The following is a 22,513-nucleotide window of genomic DNA, read 5'->3' as shown; positions in this document are numbered from 1 at the left end:
GGGCAGTGGCCCATAGTAGTTGTTTATTGCAATCCTACTTAAACAAGCGGAATGCGTAAGGCTATTACAATTGTAGATCTAGAAGGAATATCATGTTTAGCATCATTAACATCAGTGGAGAATGTGGTTATGTTGACATAAAAACAAAGAGCCAGGATTCCCAATTGCCCTTGTTTTGAAAGGCTTTACCGGGACATAATATCTGACCAGATCTGCTCTGGCGGTACATGATTTGGTTCCATTCATTTTTATTATGTAGAAAGGAAATTATGACCTGACCAAGAAGTAACTGACCAATCAGTGTTTTTATTGAGATTAAAGTCTGTTTTGTCTAGTGACTGGCAATTATAGATAGTGATTGTATCTGACTCTTCTCTCTTTTTCTGACCTTGCAGATGGAGCCCCTCGCGTGGATGTAGTCGGACTAATATGGATGGTGCTGTCCCTGGCCCTCACAGTGACTGTGGAACTGACGTGAACCCTCCCAGCCAACACACACTCTGTATACACACACAACACACAGTAGACCCACAGAGACACACACACACACAATCCCAAGCCTTTCCAACACACATACACACACCACATACACATACCACAAGCCCAAAACACCACCACACCACAAACAGACACACATACAACCACACCACACAGTCCTGCAAGCCTTTTCCAGTCATCCAACAGGCCCTCCATGCATCAGTCTTTCAGGAACCAGTGCCACCACCCGATGGGCCTCTACTCTGTTTTTGAAATGAAATAATAACAAAGATTATAATATAAAGAAAACAACTTCCTGAACATGAGAATAACCACCTCCAGTATACCCCTTCCCCCGACCACACCTTCTTTTTGTTTCTTGTCACACCTCTGCCTGTTGATCAATAAAATTAGTTGTTAAAAAAGGAAAATAAAAAGCATTTGGGTTTGTTTTGATATGTTCAAATGTTGCAAGTGTGAAGAGAGACACTGAGCCGACGAGTGTGGGAGGGCCAACCAGTTGTCCCATTCACTGGGCTGTGTTGTACCCAGTCTTTAAGCTACACATAAACAACTGGGAACAAATGTGAACGCTCAATGAGCACATTCTTTTTTATCACGATTACAGGTATTTCTTTTCTTGGATGGCTTGGAATGTACAAGAGGACTAAACGCAAAGAGAAAATGGAAAATCTCCTTTTTGAGTGTATTTTGTGTACATCTGTGTAAATATTGAAGATAATCAAAAAGGTTTTATGGGTTCAGGTTAGGATTGGTTGGTGAAGAGTTGGGAGGGTTTGCAGCAGCTCACAGCCTTTGTTTGTATTTTCTCATCCTTTATCGCTGTTTCAAGAGATAATCCTATAGGCTGTCAGGACAGAACAGTTTACAGCCTTCTGATCCCATTCATTCAGTCTCTACATCTGTGTGACAAGTTTGAAAATGAGGACAGAAAAAACAATGCAAATATCCTACATTATGTCTGCCGTTTTGGATTTGTAGTGCATGTGACGTTTGACAATTCGTTCTCCTTTTCGTGTTTTGCAGTGGTCAACACTGCATCTCATTGTCACTGGCCTGTAATCCAGTTATTTACTTGTTACATACTTAAGTGACATTGCATTATGTACAATATGTAACTCTTCCCCCTGACATCTCCTAGTAGGATCATGTTAGCCACCATTTCAGGAAGATGCTCGCCTGAAGCAGAGTGCTAACAGGGTTGTTGCATTTGTTTCATATCACCTGTATTAAAATGGAGAGATTATCAAATAATCTGGCTTGACTTTACTTCTACAACCTAAGGGTGTTTTAAATGACATACAGTAAAACTGCCTTACTCTCTTTACTATGGAAGATAGATAGGCCTACCTAATAATTTATTTGATCACATATTGGATAACAGGTTAATATACATACATGACCTTTAGAATAATCATATTCCAATATATGAGGAAAAATGATGAATCTATGCAAATGTCCTCTCAACACATCAACTATGACTTTCTCTACTTTGGGGCCATGACAAAGTGTATATGGAGGTATTTGGCAGGAATGTTTGATGACCTTCCAGAGGTCAAGAGATTATCCCTTGGGCCTTTTCTATACAGAAGATCTACAATAAAACTGCCAAATATTTCAAGTTCAGTTTCTGGAAATAATTAGGTTGGAATATACAGTATTCTGACACAGACATTAACCCCTTTATGCTGATCTGGATACAGTTGGGTCCAAAATGATTGACACCCTCATAGAAATGAGCCAAAAATGACTGTATAAAATAAATAATTCACATACAGAGCTAATCTATATATACCAAAGCATGACAGGTGTACAAAATCAAGCACACAGCCAAGCAATCTCCATAGACAAACATTGGCAGTAGAATGGCCTTACTGAAGAGCTCAGTGACTTTCAATCGTCTGTCCTCGGTTGCAACATTCACAAATGAGTTCCGAACTGCCTCCGGAAGCACAAGAACTGTTCGGCGGGAGCTTCATGAAATGGGTTTCCATGGCCGAACAGCCGCACACAAGCTTAAGATCACCATGCACAATGTCAAGCATCGGCTGGAGTGGTGTAAAGCTCGCCTCCATTGGACTCTGAAGCAGTGGAAACGCGTTCTCTGTAGTTATGAATCACACTTCACCATCTGGCAGTCCGACAGACGAATCTGGGTTTGGCAGATGCCAAAACGCTACCTGCCCAAATGCATAGTGCCAACTGTCAAGTTTGGTGGAGGAGGAATACTGATCTGGTGCTGTTTTTCATGGGTCGGGCTAGGCCTCTTAGTTCCAGTGAAGCGAAATCTTCAGAATACAATCTTCAGAATACAATTACATTCTAGATGATTCTGTGCTTGGGGAAGGCACTTTCCTGTTTCAGAATGACAAAGCCCCGTGTAACAAAGCGAGGTCCATAAACATTTCTTATGTAGAGATCGATGTGGAAGAACTTGACTGACCTGCACAGAGCCCTGACCTTAACCCCATCAAACACCTTTGGGATGAATTGGAATGCCGAATGCGAGCCAGGCCTCGTCACCCAACACCGATCCCGACCTCACTAATGCTCTTGTGGCTTAATAGAAGCAAGTCCCGCAGCAATGTTTTAACATCTAGTGGAAATCTTTCCCAGAAGAGTGGAGGCTGTTATAGCAGCAAAAGGGGGACCAACTCCATGTTAATGCCAATGACTTTGGCATGAGATGTTTGAAAAGCAGGTGTCCACATACTTTTGGTCATGTACTGTATACTGTTTTCTCAAAATAATTGGGAAATTATGTTATTTTATACCGATAGAATTGCTCAGAGAACGATATTTTGTTTAACAAGTTAAACTTATTTTTTTCAAGAAGGAAGGGGTCAAAATTATTGACACCCCTGTTTTCAATACCTTTCAATACCTCACCTTGCGAGGATAATGGCACTGAGCCTTTTTCTAAAATATTTTATGAGTTGGAGAACACATTGGGAGGGATCTTACACTACTCCTCCATACAGAAACAATCCAGTTCCTTAATATCCTTTGTCTGCACTTATGGAAAGCCCTCTTCAATTCAAACCACAGGATTTCAATGGGTTTCAAGTCCTGAGACTGAGATGCAAAATGATTTTGTGACCAATTAACCACTTCTTTGTGGATTTTGATGTGTGATTGGGGTTATTGTCTTGCTGGAAGATTCACTGGCAGAGGCAACCAGGTCTATGGCTAAAATGTCCTGGTACTAGGAAAAGTTAATGGGGTCTTTGACCTTAATCAATCAATCACATTTATTTATAAAGCCCTTCTTACATCAGCTGATGTCACAAAGTGCTGTACAGAAACCCAGCCTAAAACCCCAAACAGCAAACAATGCAGGTATAGAAGGGCAGCATGACCGTTGGATGCAAAATAGCCCAGTAACATCAAAGATCAACAACCATATTTTAGAGTAGGTATGGGGTTTTGTTCTGCTTATGCATTCTCATTTAGATGCCAAAACCACCTCTTATGTGCAAGGCCAAAGAGTTCTATTTTCATGTCATCTGACCAAAGCACCAGTTCAAAGTCCCAATGCTGTTTAGCCATGTCCAGGCATTTACATTTGTTGGATCAGCTATGATTTATGCAAATTGTCTTTTAATGACTTGAATTATTCTGCCTGAATAAAATGCACTTCATTACTTTATTTACAAAATGATCAATTCTGTGAGTGCATGATATACTCATTTGTTTTCCTATTTATGTTTCTCAGAGGCAATCTGAGAAAAGAACGCTTCCAGTCTTTAACTTACAAAAAGTACATGTGGATCTTCATTGAAGGCCATCCATGATAAAAGAGACAGTAGACCAAATTAAAGTACACCACATTGAATTATGAAGACTGTTTGACATCCTAGCTCTATAGTATGCATTTCTGCTGTGTTCGCATTATTTGAAGGGCATGCATATCTGATTGCCAATGTAATCATTTTTGTGAAGTATGCAATAATAGTTTTTCATGAGTACATCAGTGCTTTTTCAAAGGGGCTCAGACCAAATGAAAAAAATATAGAGTATGGTAAATATATTTGCTTGAATTACATATACGCATCACTTGCTTTGTTTGTTCATACTTCAGTGCTAAACTTGTAATCAGAATTACCTTAAGGTTATTTCGTCCTCTGCTAGTCATGTAGCCACAGCGTTCACTTCCCCATATCCTCCCTTTCATGATCTTAATCTATTACACAATCCACCCATCCTCCAAGAATAACGCTTGCAGTAGTATGGTTCACCTCAAATAGTCACAGCTGTCTAAACTGTTTACATTTCCCATTTTCTGTCCATATGATATCACAGGAGGGGAAGAGGTGAAAGAGTCTCCGCACAACACTGCACATGCTGGCAATCATTTTGTTCTGCAGTGCTCCTGAATGGTACACCTGAGACAGCGGCGGCACAGAAGAGAAGGAGCTGCCTTTGTGGCACACCAGTGAATTATTCACGACTAACCGTGCCCGCTGAATCCAGATCCCTTTACGGGCCTCTGGAAGCTATGCTATCAGATGGCCAAATAGTGTTTATGTCACAGAGGACACTCGTTCAAATGGCTACCTGAGTGACACGTCTCCCTGAGTGTCACTGCATCGCTGCTGGACCAGCTCTTTGTTGTGACCCTGGACTCAGTCAAGCGTTATCGGCAACACAAATTCAAATTTGACAGCTCAACTGCAGTGACTGAGCGACAGGACTCCAGCGTGACAGAGATGTATGTGTGTATGCCCATTCAGTCTATAAATATGGATGATATTGTCAGACTCATACAGTCAACACTCCTTTTTGGCATTGAGGCTCCGACGGTTGGCTGACTGCATCCCTCTTACATGATACAATACGTGTTCATCGGAGTGTGATAGAAATGACAACATCATTAATACTTTAACACAGTGATTTCGTTCGAAACTAAAAGTCTGTGCTTAAATTACCAATGTATGATTCCGCTTTATTTGGATAGTCTGAATTTTCCATATGTAGATGCTCTACAGATTGTCATACTATCAACAAATTATCTGTGGATAAGCAACTGTTTGCAAAGGTTACGATTAGGTTTAGGTTTAGAATAAAGGTTAGAGTTAGGGTAAAGTTTATGGTTAGGATAAGGGTTAGTAGATAGTTATTTGAAATGTTACTGATACTCTCTAAAATGGTTACCAAAACGGTTCTTCGGCTGTGGAACCAAACCTTTTTGGTTCCATGTAGAACCATTTTTGGTTCCATGTAGAACCCTTTCTACAGAAGGTTCTACATGGAACCCAGAAGTGTTCTACCTGGAACCAAAAGTGTTCTAACTGCAACCAAAATGGGTTCTTTGAAGAGATATCCTGTGGGGAGAGCTGAAGAACCCTTTTAGGTTCTAGATAGCACCTTTTTTTCTAAGCGTGTACAGATGGACTATCCAAATAAAGTGTTACCAAATGTATAGTTACATTTTATATGAACATCACCCCTGGTCTCTTTTCCCTCTGTAGCTGAGCCAAAACCAATGTGTTGTATAGTGTGTGTTGCATAGTGAGAGACATTTGCTATTGGCTTTTGCCTGTGCAAACAACTGTATCCTGGTAATTATGGCCTCAAATGCCTCCAATCAGCCTTTTGCACGCCTTAGTCAAACCCTGTTCTCAGCAGATAGCAACCTGCCATGTGTTTAACTGGAGAGGGAGTGTGATATATCAATAGAGACATATGATCCAGGCCACTCCTACACATAATGCAAACATTAGGCTAAACAGCACAAATAGTCTGAATCCAAGTTTAACCTTGTGGTGGTATACAGTAGTTTCCAAGTTGTTAAAACACTTAAATACTCACTCAGTAAACAACATCATAAACTAATCTTGAGTTGAGTCAAAAAACATCCCGGTATGAATATGTTATTTTCTACATAGTGAAGGACAGAGCAAATATGATCACCTGCTGCAAGTAGAACGTGACCACTTTCCCACCCCTCCAGTGAGGGATGCAAATAGTGCTGCTGCAAGTATCAGTTTACATGTTGTCCAGAGAGAGAAAAGAGAACAGACACAGTCATCAGATCTCTGCAGCACGCTGGGTGCCGGCTATCATTGGCTAAGATGCACTGAAAGAAATACCCAGACAAAAAGGTTGTTAAACTTGGCAACTCGTCCGTTTAGATATGCCCATAGCAGACCTGCTGGGTGTCCAGTTTGACATTCACCTGCTGGGGAGGCTGACGTGTTCGTTGGCCGCTGTGCCGCTCATCTCCTGTGTATACAGATTCTACAGCCCCATGGGTACAGGCCTCCTTCAGACGGGCCCACTGAAGCACCCAATGGAATCTGTCGGAACTGCAAGATGGAACTGCGGCCTCAAAGCAAAGCCAAACATGACTCCAGAAACAATGGGGACAAACAGCCTGGCCACTCACAGATTAGCCCTGTGAGGGATGACCTGACACCTGACAACACCAATACAGGAACAGGGGAAGGAGAATTGCCCCAGACTAAAGATGTTTGCCGGCTCGCAAACACTGAAGAAATGGTTACGCCGCAGGATGGATCAAATGTAGAAGACAACAGCTTGGAGTTGGAGGGAGAAGTCCCTGCTGTGTTTGTTGAGGAGGCTGAGATAGATATCCCCATGTCCCCATTGCAAGTTTGGATCCACCTTGAAACTCCCTTATCCTAATAACAGTGGTCTGGCCAGCCCATCTGTCCCCTTCCTTTCTGCAGAGGCTGGAGGTAAGTGTGGGGGTGGGTGTGGGCAGGGAACTGAGGCAAGACCTGGGGCTGCATGGGGCCTACTCCACCTTCCTCTCAAAGGCAGAGATCACAGTGGAGGATGCCAACCTCGTGATGGAGGGACCTGAGAAGCAGAGCGTTGTGCGAGGAAAGATTTATGAATACTATGTGGAATGTTCCTCGCACTCCATCACAGACTCCATATTAGGTCTGTTTGAGGGGAATTCACTGGACTCACAGTCGGTGGAGTTTGGAAGATGTGGCAGCAGCCTCACTGAGCCTCCCCACTCTCGGGCCTCTTCATCAGGGGATCCCAGCCCTGTCAGCCCACTCAGTCCTACCACAGACACCAGGCACCCCAGTGCATGGGAGGAGCACAGCCTAGAAACCATAGCTGGGGCCAAATGTATAAATCTGCCTCCAGAGAACAGCTCAGAGTTGGAGATCTTTAAGGCCAAGTTTGATTTGGGCAACTGCGTGGAGGTGGAGCTGTCTAAGAAGCATGGGCAGGCCCCTCTGCAGCAGTCAGCTCTTAGAGGGATGTCTGACAACTACCTCCAGATCCTCAGGGACCCAGGTCTGTATGGGAGGCTGAGAGCAGGTGATCAGGATGAGATCCAGAAACAGCGTATGAGAGGAAGGCAGTTCCTAATGGCAGGCAACATGGGCCCTCAGGACTGGGTGGGGAGTAGTCCTCAAGGGACAAAAAGGGAGCAGGGAGTCACCACCATACCATGTAGTGGTCTCTACTATTATGATGATTATAAAGACAGCTGGCACCCACTGTGTCCCATCCCTCAGGAAGTCATCTCCAAAGGCTGTGCCATGTGCACTATGGACAACTACTTATTTGTAGCAGTGGGGGGCAGCCAGCAGGGTGCAGATAGAGAGATGAAGCCTTCCAAGAGAGTGTTCTGCTACAACCCCGTAACATCAATTTGGAAAGATATCAGTCCTATGAACGAGTCCAGGTCCCACTGCAAACTGGCAGCCCTGCAGGGCTACATCTATGCAATCGGAGGGGAGTGTCTGTCTACCGTAGAGCGCTATGACCCCAGCTCTGACAGATGGACTTTTGTGGCCCCACTGCCCAATGATACATTTGCTGTGGCCCATCATGTCACAGTGTGCAACAGGAAGCTCTTTGTTCTAGGAGAAACACTGAGATACACACTGTTGCACAACCCAAATATCAACGTGTGGAGGAAAAGCTCAATAACGGGCAGCAAAGAGAGAACCACCGAGATAGTGGGAGTGAGGAACTTCCTATATCGCTTTGATGTCAGCCCGCAGCTAGGCATCAGTGTGTACCGCTATCACACTGTGGCACGACTATGTTACGAGTGCTGCACCAAACGCCTTGACCAATGCCTCGCCTTCCAGTGTGTCGCCTTGGACGACACCATCTACTGCATGAGCCACCAGCTCACCATGAGCTTCCTGGCTGAAGAGATCTCTCCAAGATTTGTAGCAGATGATTTGAGTGTCCTCTCTGGAGCCAAGGGCATCCTTTTCCCGTTTGTCCTCTCACTTCCTGATACGAAGGCTCACCAGACCAGTGTGTAACCTGGAATGCTTCTCCTCAGCACAGACAAGGGCAGAGCAGTGAGGGAGTATCTAATTTACTTGTGCACCAAGGCCATTTTTCAGAGCTGAGTGTATCCTACTGAGAAGCACAGCTGTCTTAATCAGAGGCAATGAAAGTAAAATATTAACATCATTAATGGTAATTCGATTACTGCTTGTTTAGATTTATTTAGGGTACACTGCCATAGAAATTCTATGTATTGTGAAGGTGTTTTGTTCTTTTCATTTTCCTCCTGCCTTGCACTACATTACTCCTAAATCATGCAAGATGTGCACTTTCTCCCCTGTAATTATTCATAAAAAATTCTTAAGTTAATTCACTCTAGCCATAATGCTTTGGAGCAGTGGGGTAATATAGTGATAATCCATCACAGTTGGTTACTATACAGGGAACAAATATTACTCACACAGGGACTGGACTCAATACAATTACCCACATGTGATCTATAAATATGACATGATGTAAAAGGTTGTGACTTACAGCATAATGTATGTGAGCTTCAATAAACAAAAGTAATTGCTCATTTTGAATCTCCTCCAAGATTGGGGCATAGTATACGCCTGATTTCTGCGGTTGTTTTCAACATTGTTGATATAAGGATAGCACTGAACCATGTTCAGTTATTCATGCACCAAAATAATGAATGACTGTAATGAAAGTACAAATATTTATCCTTACATTTGTACAGTATTAATCAACAGAAGAAAGAAATATGTAGATTTCATTGAAGGTTACTTATCTAAGCAGTCATACAACTCTGTTGGAAAAAAAAAACTGTAAGCATTTTGTGCAACAATGTGCTAGCTATTATGTCATGTGGTTAAACATTATTAAAATTAAATAAATGTTCCTTCCAAACAGTGACAGATTTCCAATGATAATTCATCAACAATCTAACAAAGAGAGCTCTGCTGTGTGATGTGTCGTTTCTGACAGCAGACTTCATTAATGCATTTGTAGGAGGATAGATGTGGCTGTTAATGGATGTGTTGCGTAATTACATTGACAATATACATATTTGAAATAAAAGTATAATTCTTTGTTCATTTAAAACAAGCTGTTTGTTCTTACAAAGAGCAATCATAGACTAAGAACAACAGTGAGTGATACAGCACCCTTGCCTGGGATTTCAGTTTGTGACATGCCGCTATAGCGCCATCATGTGGTTTGGTCTATGTATATATATATATATATATATATATATATATATATATATATATATATATACACTTTATATATAGACTCTGTGTCTGAATAACTAAACCTGAAAGTGCAAAGGAGGTAATTTGCACTGTGTGTAGCATAACCAATAACACACAACCTACCCGTCTTCTGACTCACACAAAATCAGCAGTGCACTTAAGTATTGAGATGAGTAACAGAGAGGCAGGCAAAGGGCTTCAGCTGCACTGGCTGAGGCAGCAGCAGAAGAGAGACGCAGATGGTTGACCATCAAACATAAGCATCTTTGATTCCTCCTAATTAAACACTTTGATTCCCTGTAATTAAACACCTAATGGAATGGTCCCCTCAGAGTTCCCCTTACATGACTCATGGCTCCTGATTTGAATGAATACCCAGGTCAGCTCTGACATCAACACTTTCTTTGATTTCAAAGTACCTAGGGTAGGGCACTACTAACAGCCCTTTGAGTAGCAAATATTAGATAAGTGTGAAGAAAAATAATTTACATGTGATTATCCTAAATTATCAGATGATTTGCGGACTCTCCATCCCTCCCTCTCCTGCACGCATGCACGCACACACACACACACACACACACACACACACACACACACACACACACACACACACACACACACACACACACACACACACACACACACACACACACACACACACACACACACAGAGAGAGGAAGAGAGAGCCTAGACTTTAAGAGATTATAATGAGACTCCTGTTTAATTTTTACGTCTTTTGATTTCCCAAATGTTCTGCTCCATTAAATTTTTCATGCCTCAGACTAATAAAAAATGTAATCCTCAAACAGCACCACATTGAGTACGGCCCCTGAGTATCTAAACAGCTTGTGAGCCTGAGCTTTGTTACTACACCCAAGAGAGGGGAGGGAAGAGGCTGGCGGAGACTGAGTTGTCTTGGACCTGTCTACAGGACTGTTGTTTGATTTCCAGGTCCTTGTTGTTCAGATTGGCAGGATGGAGCTTGCTGGAAAGGTCACGTGGCACACTGGCTAAGCGGGGCTGGCAGAATGCACTTAGTGGGTGCCTCTGGTACGCTGTCCTGTACACACTTAGCGTCTGATAAGGGGGCTGCTGCTGGTCCAGACAGACCTGTCTAGACTCCACCAGGCCAAAGTTAGTTGGAGGTCGGAGGGAGAAGGAAGGGAAGGAGAGAGAGCTCAGCTGTTACAGTGATGCAGTCATTAGTTACAGTATATCTGTGACATATTTGGAATAATCAAAGGCCATTTATTCTGCCTAAACTTTAACTGTGGAACACTGCTTCTTTTTTTCTTGACTTCTTTTATTTACTTGACACCAGTTTGTAATTACAGCTGACAAGATTGGATAACGGTGGTGGTCAGACTTCTCTGGCATCCTCGCCAGCCTGTCTGGATGCCAGGAGCACAATGTGAGCAGGGTTTAGGAGCCCTGGCGCCTGTACATCTCATCATAGAGGGTGACCAGGTAATGGGAAGGCAGCGTGCCGTGGTGGGAGAGGAGCAGCTTGGCAGCAAGGCCCTGGAACACACCACAACACACTATTATTCTGGTCATCATGGCTTTAAAACAATGACAAGAGGGCACACTGTTTCTTTGATTGATTAGCTCATTATCTCGGTGGATGCGAATGGTCTAGGTTTGGATTTTGTTCTAACAGACTTTTAGACCCAACTTCACTAGCTTTTTGCTAATGCTAATAACATCATGAACCTGCTGTGTAAGGCTGAGCTCAGCTTTCCACAGCGCCATTTGTCTCACGATGACGTCTGGCCCTCTGTGGCTGGTAGTCTGCACAGTTGGTGCTGTTGTGGCTGTCTTACACTCTCGGGTGAACTGTCTTGGACAGACAAGGTAAATAGACGGGAAGAGGAGGAGGAGAGGGAGAGAGGAGGATGAGAAGAAGAGGGAATGCTCAGCCACTTAAGCTTGAGCCCAGCATGAGCTCAGCAAAACTCACACTTCACCATCGATCCATGCTGTTGTACAGTATTTCTAAAGACATCCCTCTAGTCAGATCCTGAAGCAGCAGCCCATGGCCCTGCTTGGCATCAATGCAATTAGATTGACTCTCAAGTCTCTCACACTGGGAGTCTGTGCTGATGTAGATAGCTTAAATGAAGCCCTCTAATCATTTTTGTATAGATTTTGCAAACCAACTGAGAAGCAGCAGAACCCTTGGAAACCAGCCATTGAACTAGTTTGTTGAAGATCTTTGGCTACCGAAAGCAGGCGATACAGCACATTCTCACATTCAGTGCAGGTTTTTCTTGGGATAATCTCATTTGGATAGAAAGGAAAGGCTGCTGTGCCAACACTTTGCTGTAATTTAAACTCTTGATAATGACTGTTGATGACTCTTGCCAAATGTTGCATTATTTGATGAATTATCAACATTCATCACAGGCAACGCATAATAGCAACAGCAATTCATAGAAGTTAGCTGAAAATCCCCAAATAAACTTAGATGGTTATAGTCGTAGTTTATATTAAAGGGACCATTTGCAATTTTTAAACAAATTTCAAATAATAAATGTTTGCAAGAGTTATCTAAGCATAACTCATTTTCATCGGCAGTCCTAAATTAAGTTAATTAAATACATAAACACATCACTCACACAGTAGTATAGTGGGATATTTAAGTGATAAATACTCAAGAAGCTGGGGTTTGGAGGATATATTGGCATGAGTGTGGTTAAACCCGAGACGAAGTGCCAATATATCCTCCAAACACCGGCTTCAAGGGCATTATCACTTTTATACAACGAGTTACCAACCAACATATTCAAATAATGATTGACATATTTTCATTAAAAACGTTATTCTGATTAATTTATTTATATTCCACAAGATTTAGTCCTGACACAAATCTAGGGTTGCTACCCAAGCCGGCTCGTCGTTCGTTCTATCGGTTCTGTTGCTAGAGATGCGACCCAGTCGTTCAGTCTTTTTGTTCTATAGCTATGGAACAGCTGGAGATCAAATTTGAATATTGAATCAATGTTGCAAATGTCGGAGAGACAGACAGCAAGGTTTATTCAAATCTCCGCTGTTGAAAACTAAATGTTAGTCTAAAAGACATGTGAAATAATGTCTAGATGCTTTTTATAGTGGAGATCAAGTTTATAAATTGTTTGGCTAAACTGATGAGACAGTGGATTGTGCACGTCATAGATTTCGCTGGTGGTAATTTGTGGAATAGCAATCGTCTGGAATGCGGTTTTAACCAATCAGCATTCAGGATTAGACCCACCTGCACAAAACAGATTAAAACAAATACAGGAAACACAAAATAGAACAAATAATACCATATATACAGGACACTTGAAACTTGAGTGCAATAAGAAGAAGTCAATGTGTGCTGGATTGATTCTCCTTGATCCACACTTTGACCTCCATGGAGGAGGATCTAAGTCACTAGTGATTAAGGTAGTTTGGAGGGAATTCCATGTCCTAATGCCTAGGGTGGAGAATGCTGAGTCCCCAAAGTTTTTTTCTTCTTTTAGGCATGACAGTCTCCTCTGAAAATGTAATATGTAATAGATTATAAACCCTACCTGCAGCTTCTCTCCCGCCCAGTTTCCAATTAGAACTTTGTTTGCATACCTCTGCGCCATTCTCCAGCCAGGTTGGGTCCATTTTCCTGTTTGCCCATACTGCACATGGTACTGAACATGATGTGTCACATACAGCTGATCGATCATGAGCTGGTTTGGTCCTAATATCAGAGCATAGTTAGATCAAACAGAACGGATGATGGTGCATTCCTCCTGATCTTATTGTGATATAGGCACCAGACCGGAGAGGAAGCTCTGTTGCGATGGATACAGCAAACATTCTGTGACTGACAGACAGAATACTGGAGAAGTAGCGGAGGCAAATAGGAGGCACAGGACCTGCATTATAATAAGACCTGCATGCAATACTTTAGAATTGCATTATAAAATGTATTATAAAATGTCAGAGAATTATGCAGCAGTTAGTCTATAGCTCATACATGATATATATGTCTTAATTTAAAAAATAATGAATATTATTATATTTTCTGTAGAAATGAAAACAAATGCCTTAATTGATTAAAATAAGAGTAAAACATGTACTAAGCTGTGTAGGTGTTTATTTGCTTTCCCTTGCCAGGAACATGAAAGAGAGATCAAACTTCAACATCCATTTCTTAAAGTGTTTTTACATAGCTTACAATACTATTTATAGCTTGTGTTGCAGACGGGAAGGTTAGCCAGCCCTTTTTGAAAAAATCCACAAGTCCATGGAAGCCGTCTGGAACATGATGCCATGTGACGTCCAGTCCCAGGTCCAACAGCCTCTTCCTGTACAGGATCCCATCATCCCTCAGAACGTCGTACTCACAGGTCAGGATAAAGGCCGGTGGGGTCAGACGGATAACAGCATCCTCCGCTAGAAGCGGCGAGACCTCCGGATCCAAACCGTCTTTGATTATGTGGTACACCTCTCCTTTGTAGTCTAAGGCTGAGTGTACCTGCTGGAGTTCGCCCCGCACCTTGCACTCAGGAGGGAGGTGTTCTGGGGAGAGCCACTCCTTGAAGGCTAGCCTCATCTCAGCAGGGATATGGTTCCCCTCCAGCAGGTCCTGGCACACTGACGTGTCCCCGTTGAGATACTGCAGGAAGTAGAATGCCACCCGGCCACGAAACAATATGGGCACAGCATGATTCTGCTGGTATGAGGGCAGGTTGAAATCTGCCATCTGCAGAGCTGGGTAAATGAGGACCTGGGCACAGGGAGACAGCAGATGTCCATCTTTTCTCTTGGCCAGACGTTGGCATAGTGCAGCTGCCAGGTTTCCCCCAGCACTATCACCCCCGACTGCCACTCTGCCTGGGTCCACCCCGAACTCTGCCTCTGCCACAGACAGGAAGTGGCACGTTGCAGCGTCACAGTCATCCAGCTGAGTGGGGTACCGATGTTCAGGGGCAAGCCGATATCTAAAAGGCATGAGGGTAGAGAAAGGAGCAACATGTCAAGTCTTTGACAGCTTCACAGCCCCTTTCACTGCATTGATCTGCTTTGGAATCACATTTTGAGGCAGTGAGTCAGAAAGTAAAAGTTACCCAACAGAAATCACAGTGGTTTCAGCCTCCTTGGCAATGTGCCTGCAGACGTCATCTGCAGTGTCTAATCACGAGAAACAGAAAATTAGTTTTAGGCTTAGTAAACAGAGGATGAACATTTTGCAAGACAAGCAAGACTCCCTATCGGTAAGCCACGCCAGCCTGTCAGGAAAACAACCTGTTACCTGGGATACCCCATTTGCTCACAGCAAAAACTTTACCTTTTTCAAACACAATCTTCTTGTTGTTTTAGTCAATTGTAAAACTACAGTTAAGAAAAGTACATGTCTAAAGATTACTTTTCAATATTGCCTGCTCCCAAGCTCTCACTACTTCGCAGAAAAAAATAAAAAAAATCATGATGGTGCTAGCAGCCACGTGAGTGAGTGCTAGCCACCAACCAGAAAATTAAGCTAGCCAAGACCAACAACACAAATAAACGGACTATACAGCTACAAGTAGTGAATAGAGTTACAAACAGACTAGACCAAACAAGTTAAATGTCTTACATGTGATTAAATGTTCAATGTTTAATTGTTCCACATTTTGATACGTTACAGCCTAAATAGTCCCCCCCCCCCGCAACAATCTACACACAATACACCAGAACAACAAAGTACAAACGTTGTATTATTTATTTTAACAAAATATTTTTAAATAAAAAAAGATTATATTACATTTACATAAGTATTCAGGCCCTTTACTAAATGCTTTGTTGAAGCACCTTTGGTAGTGTTTACAGCCACGAATCTTCTCGGCTATGACGCTAAAAGCTTGGCACACCTGTATATGGGGAGTTTCTCCTATTCTTCTCTGCAGAGCCTCTCAACCTCTCAAGGTTGTATGGGGAGCGTTGCTGCACAGCTATTTTCAGGTTCAAGTCTGGGCACTGGCTGGGCCACTAAAGGACATTCACAGACTTGTCACGAAGCCACCCCTGTGTTGCCTTGGCTGTGTGCTTAGGGTCGTTGTCTTGTTGGAAGATGAAACTTCACCCCAGTCTGAGATCCTGAGCGCTCTAGAGCAGGTTTTCATCAAGTCTCTCTCTGTACTTTGCTCCATTCATCTTTCCCTTGATCCTGAGTAGTCTCCCAGTCCCTGCCGATGAAAAACATCCCCACAGCATGATGCTTCCACCACCATTGCTTCACCGTAGGGATGGTGCCAGGTATCCGCCGGGCATGACGCTTGGCGTTCAGGCCAAAGAGTTCAATCTTGGCTTCATCAGACAAGAGAATCCTGTTTCATGGTCTGAGTCCTTTGGGTGCCTTTTGGCAGACTTCAAGAGGGCTGTCATGTGCCTTTTACCGAGGAGTGGCTTCCATCTGGCCACTCTGCCATAAAGACCTGATTGGTGGAGCGCTGCAGAGATGGTTGTCCTTCTGGATGGTTCTCCCATCTCCACAGAGGAACTCTGGGACACTGTCAGAGTGACCATTGGGTTCGTTGTCACCTCCTTGACCAAAGCGCTTCTCCCCAGATTGCTTAGATTGGCGGCCAGCTCTAGGGAGAGTCTATGTGGTTCCAAACGTCTTGCATTTAAGAAAGATAGAGTCCACTGTTCTTGGGGACCTTCAATGCTACAGACATGTTGCGGTACCCTTCCCCAGATCTGTGCCTAGACACAATCCTGTCTCGGAGCTCTACCAACAATTCCTTCGACCTCATGGCTTGGTTTTTCCTCTGTCAACAGTGGGACCTTATATAGACAGGTGTGTGCCTTTCCATATCATGTCCAATCAATTGAATTTACCACAGGTGGACTCCAATTAAGTTGAAGAAACATCTCAAGGATGACCAATGGAAACAGAATGCACCTGAGTTCAATTTCGAGTCTCATAGCAAAGCGTCTGAATACTTAGGTAAATAAGTTATTTCTGTTTTTTATTTTAATACATTTGCAAATATTCCTAAAAACTTGTTTTCGCTTCGTCATTATGGAGTATTGTGAGTAGATTGATGAAGATTTTCAAAAATATATTTTTTTAGAATAAGGCTGTGATGTAACAAAATGTGGAAAAAGTCAAGGCGTCTGAATAATTTCCAAATACAGTGTACATATATCCTACTTGGACACCGGCTCCCCACCGGCTCCCCTCTCCTACTTGGACACAGGGCTCTTCTCACAGGCTTTACTACCATATGTGGGAGCATTGCGAACCGTATGTTGGGATTTTTGACCCAATTACATGTAAATTGCATAACACAGCAGCTTTTCGGCATCTTTTGTTACAGTATTTCTTTATAACAAAAAATCAACAACGAAGTTGGCTCTTTTACACGGGGGTCAATGGGAAATAATGTGTGGCCGTGGTCGAGGAGAATTCCTTATTATTACGTGAATATCGACTCAGAGTATTTCATCTAGACATTATTTTTGTCTTATCATATTACCCAAACAGCCCAACACCCATCCTCCTCCATGGAAATACACCAGTCCCCTCCTCAGGCCCAGTGAACCAGTCGTGGGCTCATACACTCTGACTGGCACCTCAGAGAAGGTCAGGTCTTTCACACGTAGGCCTGGGGGAACTGGTCTTATATGGACCAGGAACCGTCTTCTGAACCACCTGGTGAACCTGACCTGATGACACAGACCCAGACGGTCCAGGATACGGCCCTGACAAGACAGAGAAGGGAGGGCATATCTTGTTAAAGAACTAATACATTGTATGCAGCTTTATTCAGGTGGCTTAGCCTATAGCCTATCTTAGAAATAAGGTCAACATGAACCATTGTGAGCTGGAATATTTTTCAATTACAACAATATAGCTTTTCTTGTTGCTTGCAAATTATGCTACAATGAATGCAACAGCTGTTAATTTTAACGAGCCTCTTCACACTTACTAAACATTGTAGAAATACGGTCTGCGAATCAAATGTAAACTTGGATACTTGCTACGTCTCAACAACTACCCCCAGAGGATGCGCACAACACTCATCCGACAGTTGCCCACCTTGATGCAGTGCGGTGTATACAGAATTGTCTTGATGAGACAACACTCCTACTGTATACACAGTACTTTTTCCTAATATTTGAGACTTATTTTGAGTTTTTACCTGAAATTGCAGTAACAGCCTGTTACTTTCTGAAATAGTGACAGTAGCTGCCGGCTGCACTGAGCCACGTAAAACTATGGAAGCCCATCCCCAACATATCTATAACTGTGTTGGATCGTACAAATAGGATATGTTTTTTCATTTGTAACATTGTGTGGTGATTTCAGAGGTGGTACCACAGGTCCCAGAGTAGTTGGGGGATTGTTTTAATGAGTCACAGATTTTTTTCTGATCTGGTAGTAGGCTAACTTAACCAACTCCAGACCATAGTTGTAGAGTATGACATAGTCATAAATAAAATTATTATTTTTTAAAAGTTTTATATGGGCTATGATGGGACCAGATCATTTTTCTAATCAGGTCATACAGTAAAAAATAATCCTGGCTCTAGGGAGGATGAAAACATGAAAACCTTTTTCACAGACAGAGACAACAAATGTGATTGGTTAAAAACTAACGAGGCTGAGCTTGCTGTATGCAAGGTTGCATTGTGTCGGCCTTTGCACCTGTAACTAAAAAGGTAGTCAGACAGCATATCATCACTATTGTGTTGATTGATTAATTCCAGACAATAATTTGGTATTAAAAAGGCCTAGGTAGCATAGCCAACCGAAGTGTGAATATAAGCAAAATCACATTCACATTTTCTCAGAACACAAATAAATGGGCCTATTTTAGGCTATAGATACATAATTTAGGCTATGAAAACATGATGTTACATTTCCCCTGGCCAGGTCCAGATGGGATCAGAGCGCATATGCTTCTCTAGGCTACCTGCAGCTGTGGTTGTTATCAGTAGGCTATTGCTGATCAGACTGAAGTACAGACTAATTGTGCATGTTGGCAAATCATGTGGCATGATATGTCAACATTTATATGGCTTCCATATAAAACAGCTCTTCACAGTGAATTCACCTATACCCACGTTTTCAGTTGCAAATGGATTTCATCACGTAAGGATTTGCATGATGTTGATAAAAATGAAGACTGGTGTACGTTTAGATGACATTTTAGTAATTTTGTTGTAACGTTGTAAGGTAGGTTTGCTGTACTTTTAAATTCTTATGAGGGTTAATTGTTCATGTTTGATAGGTTAACGGTACTGAAGACATCCATTATAGCAATTCTGTGCTTTTGTCTTGAAGCTAAAGTGTAGCCTACAGACAAGAATATAAACCCTGTAATTGTCTGCACATACATGCTTGTGAATTGTTGCAATATTCAAGAGTGTAATACAGGGAATAGGGCCATAACGACACCATGACAGAGTTAAGGTTTTACCAATAGGTGGACTTTGTATTGACTCCAATAGAGTGGCAAGGAGGAGGAGGAGGAGCTCTGTGGACCATTCGTGTCCGGAAGTATTTTAGCCATTCATGGTAGCTATTGGCGCTCTGTAGAGTTGCTATGAGAATATGAAGGTTGAGAACTGTTGTGAAACATCACAGCACAGTGGAAAAATATAGGGCAGCTAGAGATAGATGGGAGGGGTTGAGAGTAGCTGAAGGATGGGACTAAAAGCAGAACAAAAGAAAACGAATGTACACTGTGTCTGTACTATTGTTGTCCATTAGTTTACTCCAATTTGGGTAGGGGTGGTAGGGTTATGGGAAAATAATAAAGAACAAAAATACATTTGAAATATATACAGTATATATACTGAACAAAAATATAAACACAACATGCAGCAATTTCAAAGAAGATAACTGAGGTACAATTCATAGAAGGAAATCAGTCAATTTAAATAAATTCATTACGCCCTAATTTATGGATTTCACATGATTGGTCAGGGGCACAGCCATGGGTGGGCCTGGGAGGGCATATACCCACCCACTTGGGAGCCAGGTCCACCCACTGGGGAACCTGGCCCAGCCAATCAGAATGAGTTATTCCCCACAAAAGGGCTTTATTACATACATAAATACTCCTGAGCACCCCCACCCCCGATATATGATCCCGCAGGTGAAAAAGCCGTGGAGGTCTTGGGCTGGCATGGGTACCTGTGGTTTGCAGTTATGAGGCTGGTTGGATGTACTGCCAAATGTTCTGAAACGACGTTGGAGGTGGCTTATTCAATTGTCTGGAAACAGCTCTGTTGGACATTCCTGCAGTCAGCATGCCAATTGCGCGCTCCCTCAAAATCACAACAAAATCTTTGTCATTTTGTTGTGTGATAAAAACTGAAAATTTTATAGTAGCCTTATTGTCCTCAGCACAAGGTTCACCTGTGTAATGATCATGCTGTTTAATCAGCTTCTTGATTTGCCACACCTTTCAGGTGAATGGATTATCTTGGCAAAAGAGAAATGCTCACTAACAGGGATGTAAACACATTTCTGCACAATTTGAGAGAAATATGGAACATTTCTGGGATTTTTTATTTCAGCTCATGAAAAATGGGACAAAGACCTTACATGTTTCGTTTAAATTTTTGTTCAGTATATATACATATTTACCCCAAAATAATATGGGAATTGGAAATTATGCAGACAATTACATTGATACAAGCCACAATCTATTTGCAATATTGAAGCTGATCTACCCCCCAAAAAAATGACATAACAATAATACTACAAATTAAGTCAGATTTAATCAACAAATCCAATAGTCCGTTTAGAAAGGGTTAAGATCACAAGACTGTGTACATATGTGGCTGTGATGGCAAACTTACTAAATAACCTGTGTGGCTCAGTTGGTAGCGCATGGCATTTGCAAGGCCAGGGTTGTGGGTTTGATTCTCATGAAAATATATGCACCCATGAGTGTATGTGAAATTACTAAAAATCCCATTGAGGACAGAGGCTGTCACAGTTCCAAGATCTCAAAGCTGAATCTGCTTTTAGATTGAACTTTTATGCCTTGATATCAGGATCCGGAGGTGAAAAGTTTGATTAAACAATTCAGAGAATGAAAATAATAAATCAGTGACAAATATTTCAAGAGACCGAATCGATATACAGTTCCCGAAATCAGACAGCTGTAACTGTCAATAGTAAATCGAAGCTTAAAACGATGTTTGAGTGAACCTGAATCCCGAAAATGAATTGTGAAGTCGCTTCTGGACACGGTAGACTCCTCCTCCTCACCACTCCAAGCTAGTATTGTGAAACTCTGCTGCTATGTCCTTACCCAAACAATGGAACGCCTGAATGACTTTGGCTTTTCATCATTTATTCAGACCTGTTCTCTTATCTACACACTTGACGCTTTATCAGTGTTTAGATTACAGAGAAAGGACAAGCATCTTTTAAAAGAGCAGAGTTCTCTTTTAGTATTCAAGTACAAGCATGTTTTTGTTTTCACCAAAGAGTAAGAATAATTTATTATTTCTACAGACTTGAACATGATTTGACTTGCATAAAACATAAAATAATAAGCAATAACAATTCCATAGATACTCACCACAATTGATATGCCAACAAACAAGCCATGAACTACATGCAGTTTCCCTCGATTTGCAACCCCTTGAGGAATGTCTGAATTCATCATCTCAGAGTACATTAGACCAATTACCAGAAGGAAGAAGGCTGCAATCACTGCAGCAAAGCCAATTATTAAAATTGCAGTGCTGATGTCCATGGTGCTGTAGTGCGATCCCAAGTAGGCTACAGTAGAAGTAAGTCATTAAGTGTGAATATGTTATCCAGTTGCTTGGGTTTCCTTGCCCCTCCTACAACTTTGTGTACACCCTGCTCTGACCTTGTTCTATCTAGATGACTTTGAGTGCCAGTGACAAAGGAACATTCATCATTTTATTCAATGTATTTTATGGACTAAAGCAATTACACATTAAACATATATTTCACAGTTAGATATTTTTATGAATATAGATTTGCATAAATACAATAGTAATAATTCCCTTTAAATGTCCTTTTAAATAAATCATATAATTTATTGTGAAGCAGAGGACACTGGTATCTGAACTTTTAATGTTAATCTGTAGATGGCAGTGATGCCTAGTGATAGCAGATGATGTTCTCTGTCAGATAAGATCTCTAGTCTAGACACATTTGTAAACAAAATGCATGGTATTTCGAATTGAAACCGTATAATGTGGTGGTGTTTACAAAACAATATATGTTCATTATAATTCAGAATGAAATCTCTGAAAATACTTTGGTGTTGTATTTCAATGCATTATGATTTGTAGCTCTGTGAAATGTGCGTGAAAATGACAGCAACTGGAGCTGTTTTCTAGGACTAGTCAACCTTTTAGCCGTCCCAAAGAGTCTCTCAGCCTTTTTTCTGAGAAGCTGAGCCCAGCACAAAGCCGCCATTGTCAAACTGCTCTCTTAAACCCATCCCAGTTTCTGAAAAAGCCCTCCATTCATCAGCTATACCCAGCAAAAATCACAGGGCCTGGCCCAAAAATC

General features: G+C 42.0%; 2 protein-coding genes and 2 pseudogenes across 3 annotated transcripts in view; 2 read left to right on the top strand and 2 right to left on the bottom strand.

Moving 5' to 3' along the window:
* LOC139413449 (immunoglobulin superfamily member 21-like) overlaps nucleotides 1-1,707 on the top strand; it is a 260,296-nt gene extending 258,589 nt beyond the window's left edge. For both annotated transcript variants that reach the window (XM_071160868.1, XM_071160867.1), the window contains exon 10: nucleotides 396-1,707. In XM_071160868.1, coding sequence (XP_071016969.1) covers nucleotides 396-478 — 83 coding nt within the window. In that variant the 3' untranslated portion in view covers nucleotides 479-1,707. The remainder of the gene's footprint in view (nucleotides 1-395) is intronic.
* Nucleotides 1,708-6,634: 4,927 nt separating this feature from the next.
* Nucleotides 6,635-8,765, top strand: LOC139414305 (kelch domain-containing protein 7A-like; annotated as a pseudogene).
* Nucleotides 8,766-10,857: 2,092 nt separating this feature from the next.
* Nucleotides 10,858-13,694, bottom strand: LOC139412611 (cilia- and flagella-associated protein 107-like; annotated as a pseudogene).
* Nucleotides 13,695-14,090: 396 nt separating this feature from the next.
* LOC139414304 (arylacetamide deacetylase-like 4) lies at nucleotides 14,091-21,772 on the bottom strand. Its single transcript, XM_071162221.1, has 4 exons — nucleotides 21,543-21,772; nucleotides 17,475-17,700; nucleotides 15,081-15,144; nucleotides 14,091-14,954 (listed from the first exon to the last, which is right to left on the bottom strand). Exons 1-4 carry the CDS (start codon nucleotides 21,717-21,719, stop codon nucleotides 14,165-14,167), a joined length of 1,257 nt encoding a protein of 418 aa, XP_071018322.1. The 5' UTR covers nucleotides 21,720-21,772; the 3' UTR covers nucleotides 14,091-14,164.
* Between the last annotated feature and the right edge of the window lie 741 nt (nucleotides 21,773-22,513).

Source organism: Oncorhynchus clarkii, chromosome 7, assembly GCF_045791955.1.
Source record: "Oncorhynchus clarkii lewisi isolate Uvic-CL-2024 chromosome 7, UVic_Ocla_1.0, whole genome shotgun sequence".
Lineage (NCBI taxonomy): Eukaryota > Metazoa > Chordata > Actinopteri > Salmoniformes > Salmonidae > Oncorhynchus > Oncorhynchus clarkii.
This window is presented reverse-complemented; position numbering and strand designations above follow the sequence as displayed.

Excerpts from the sequence above, each read along its gene's own strand:
- LOC139414304 (XM_071162221.1), bottom strand. The coding sequence starts at position 21,719 with ATGGACATCAGCACTGCAATTTTAATAATTGGCTTTGCTGCAGTGATT. Across the intron at positions 17,701-21,542 it reads TTGTTGGCATATCAATTGTG|GGCCGTATCCTGGACCGTCT; the intron begins GTGAGTATCTAT and ends CTGTCTTGTCAG. Across the intron at positions 15,145-17,474 it reads ATGGGTGTTGGGCTGTTTGG|ACACTGCAGATGACGTCTGC; the intron begins GTAATATGATAA and ends TCTCGTGATTAG.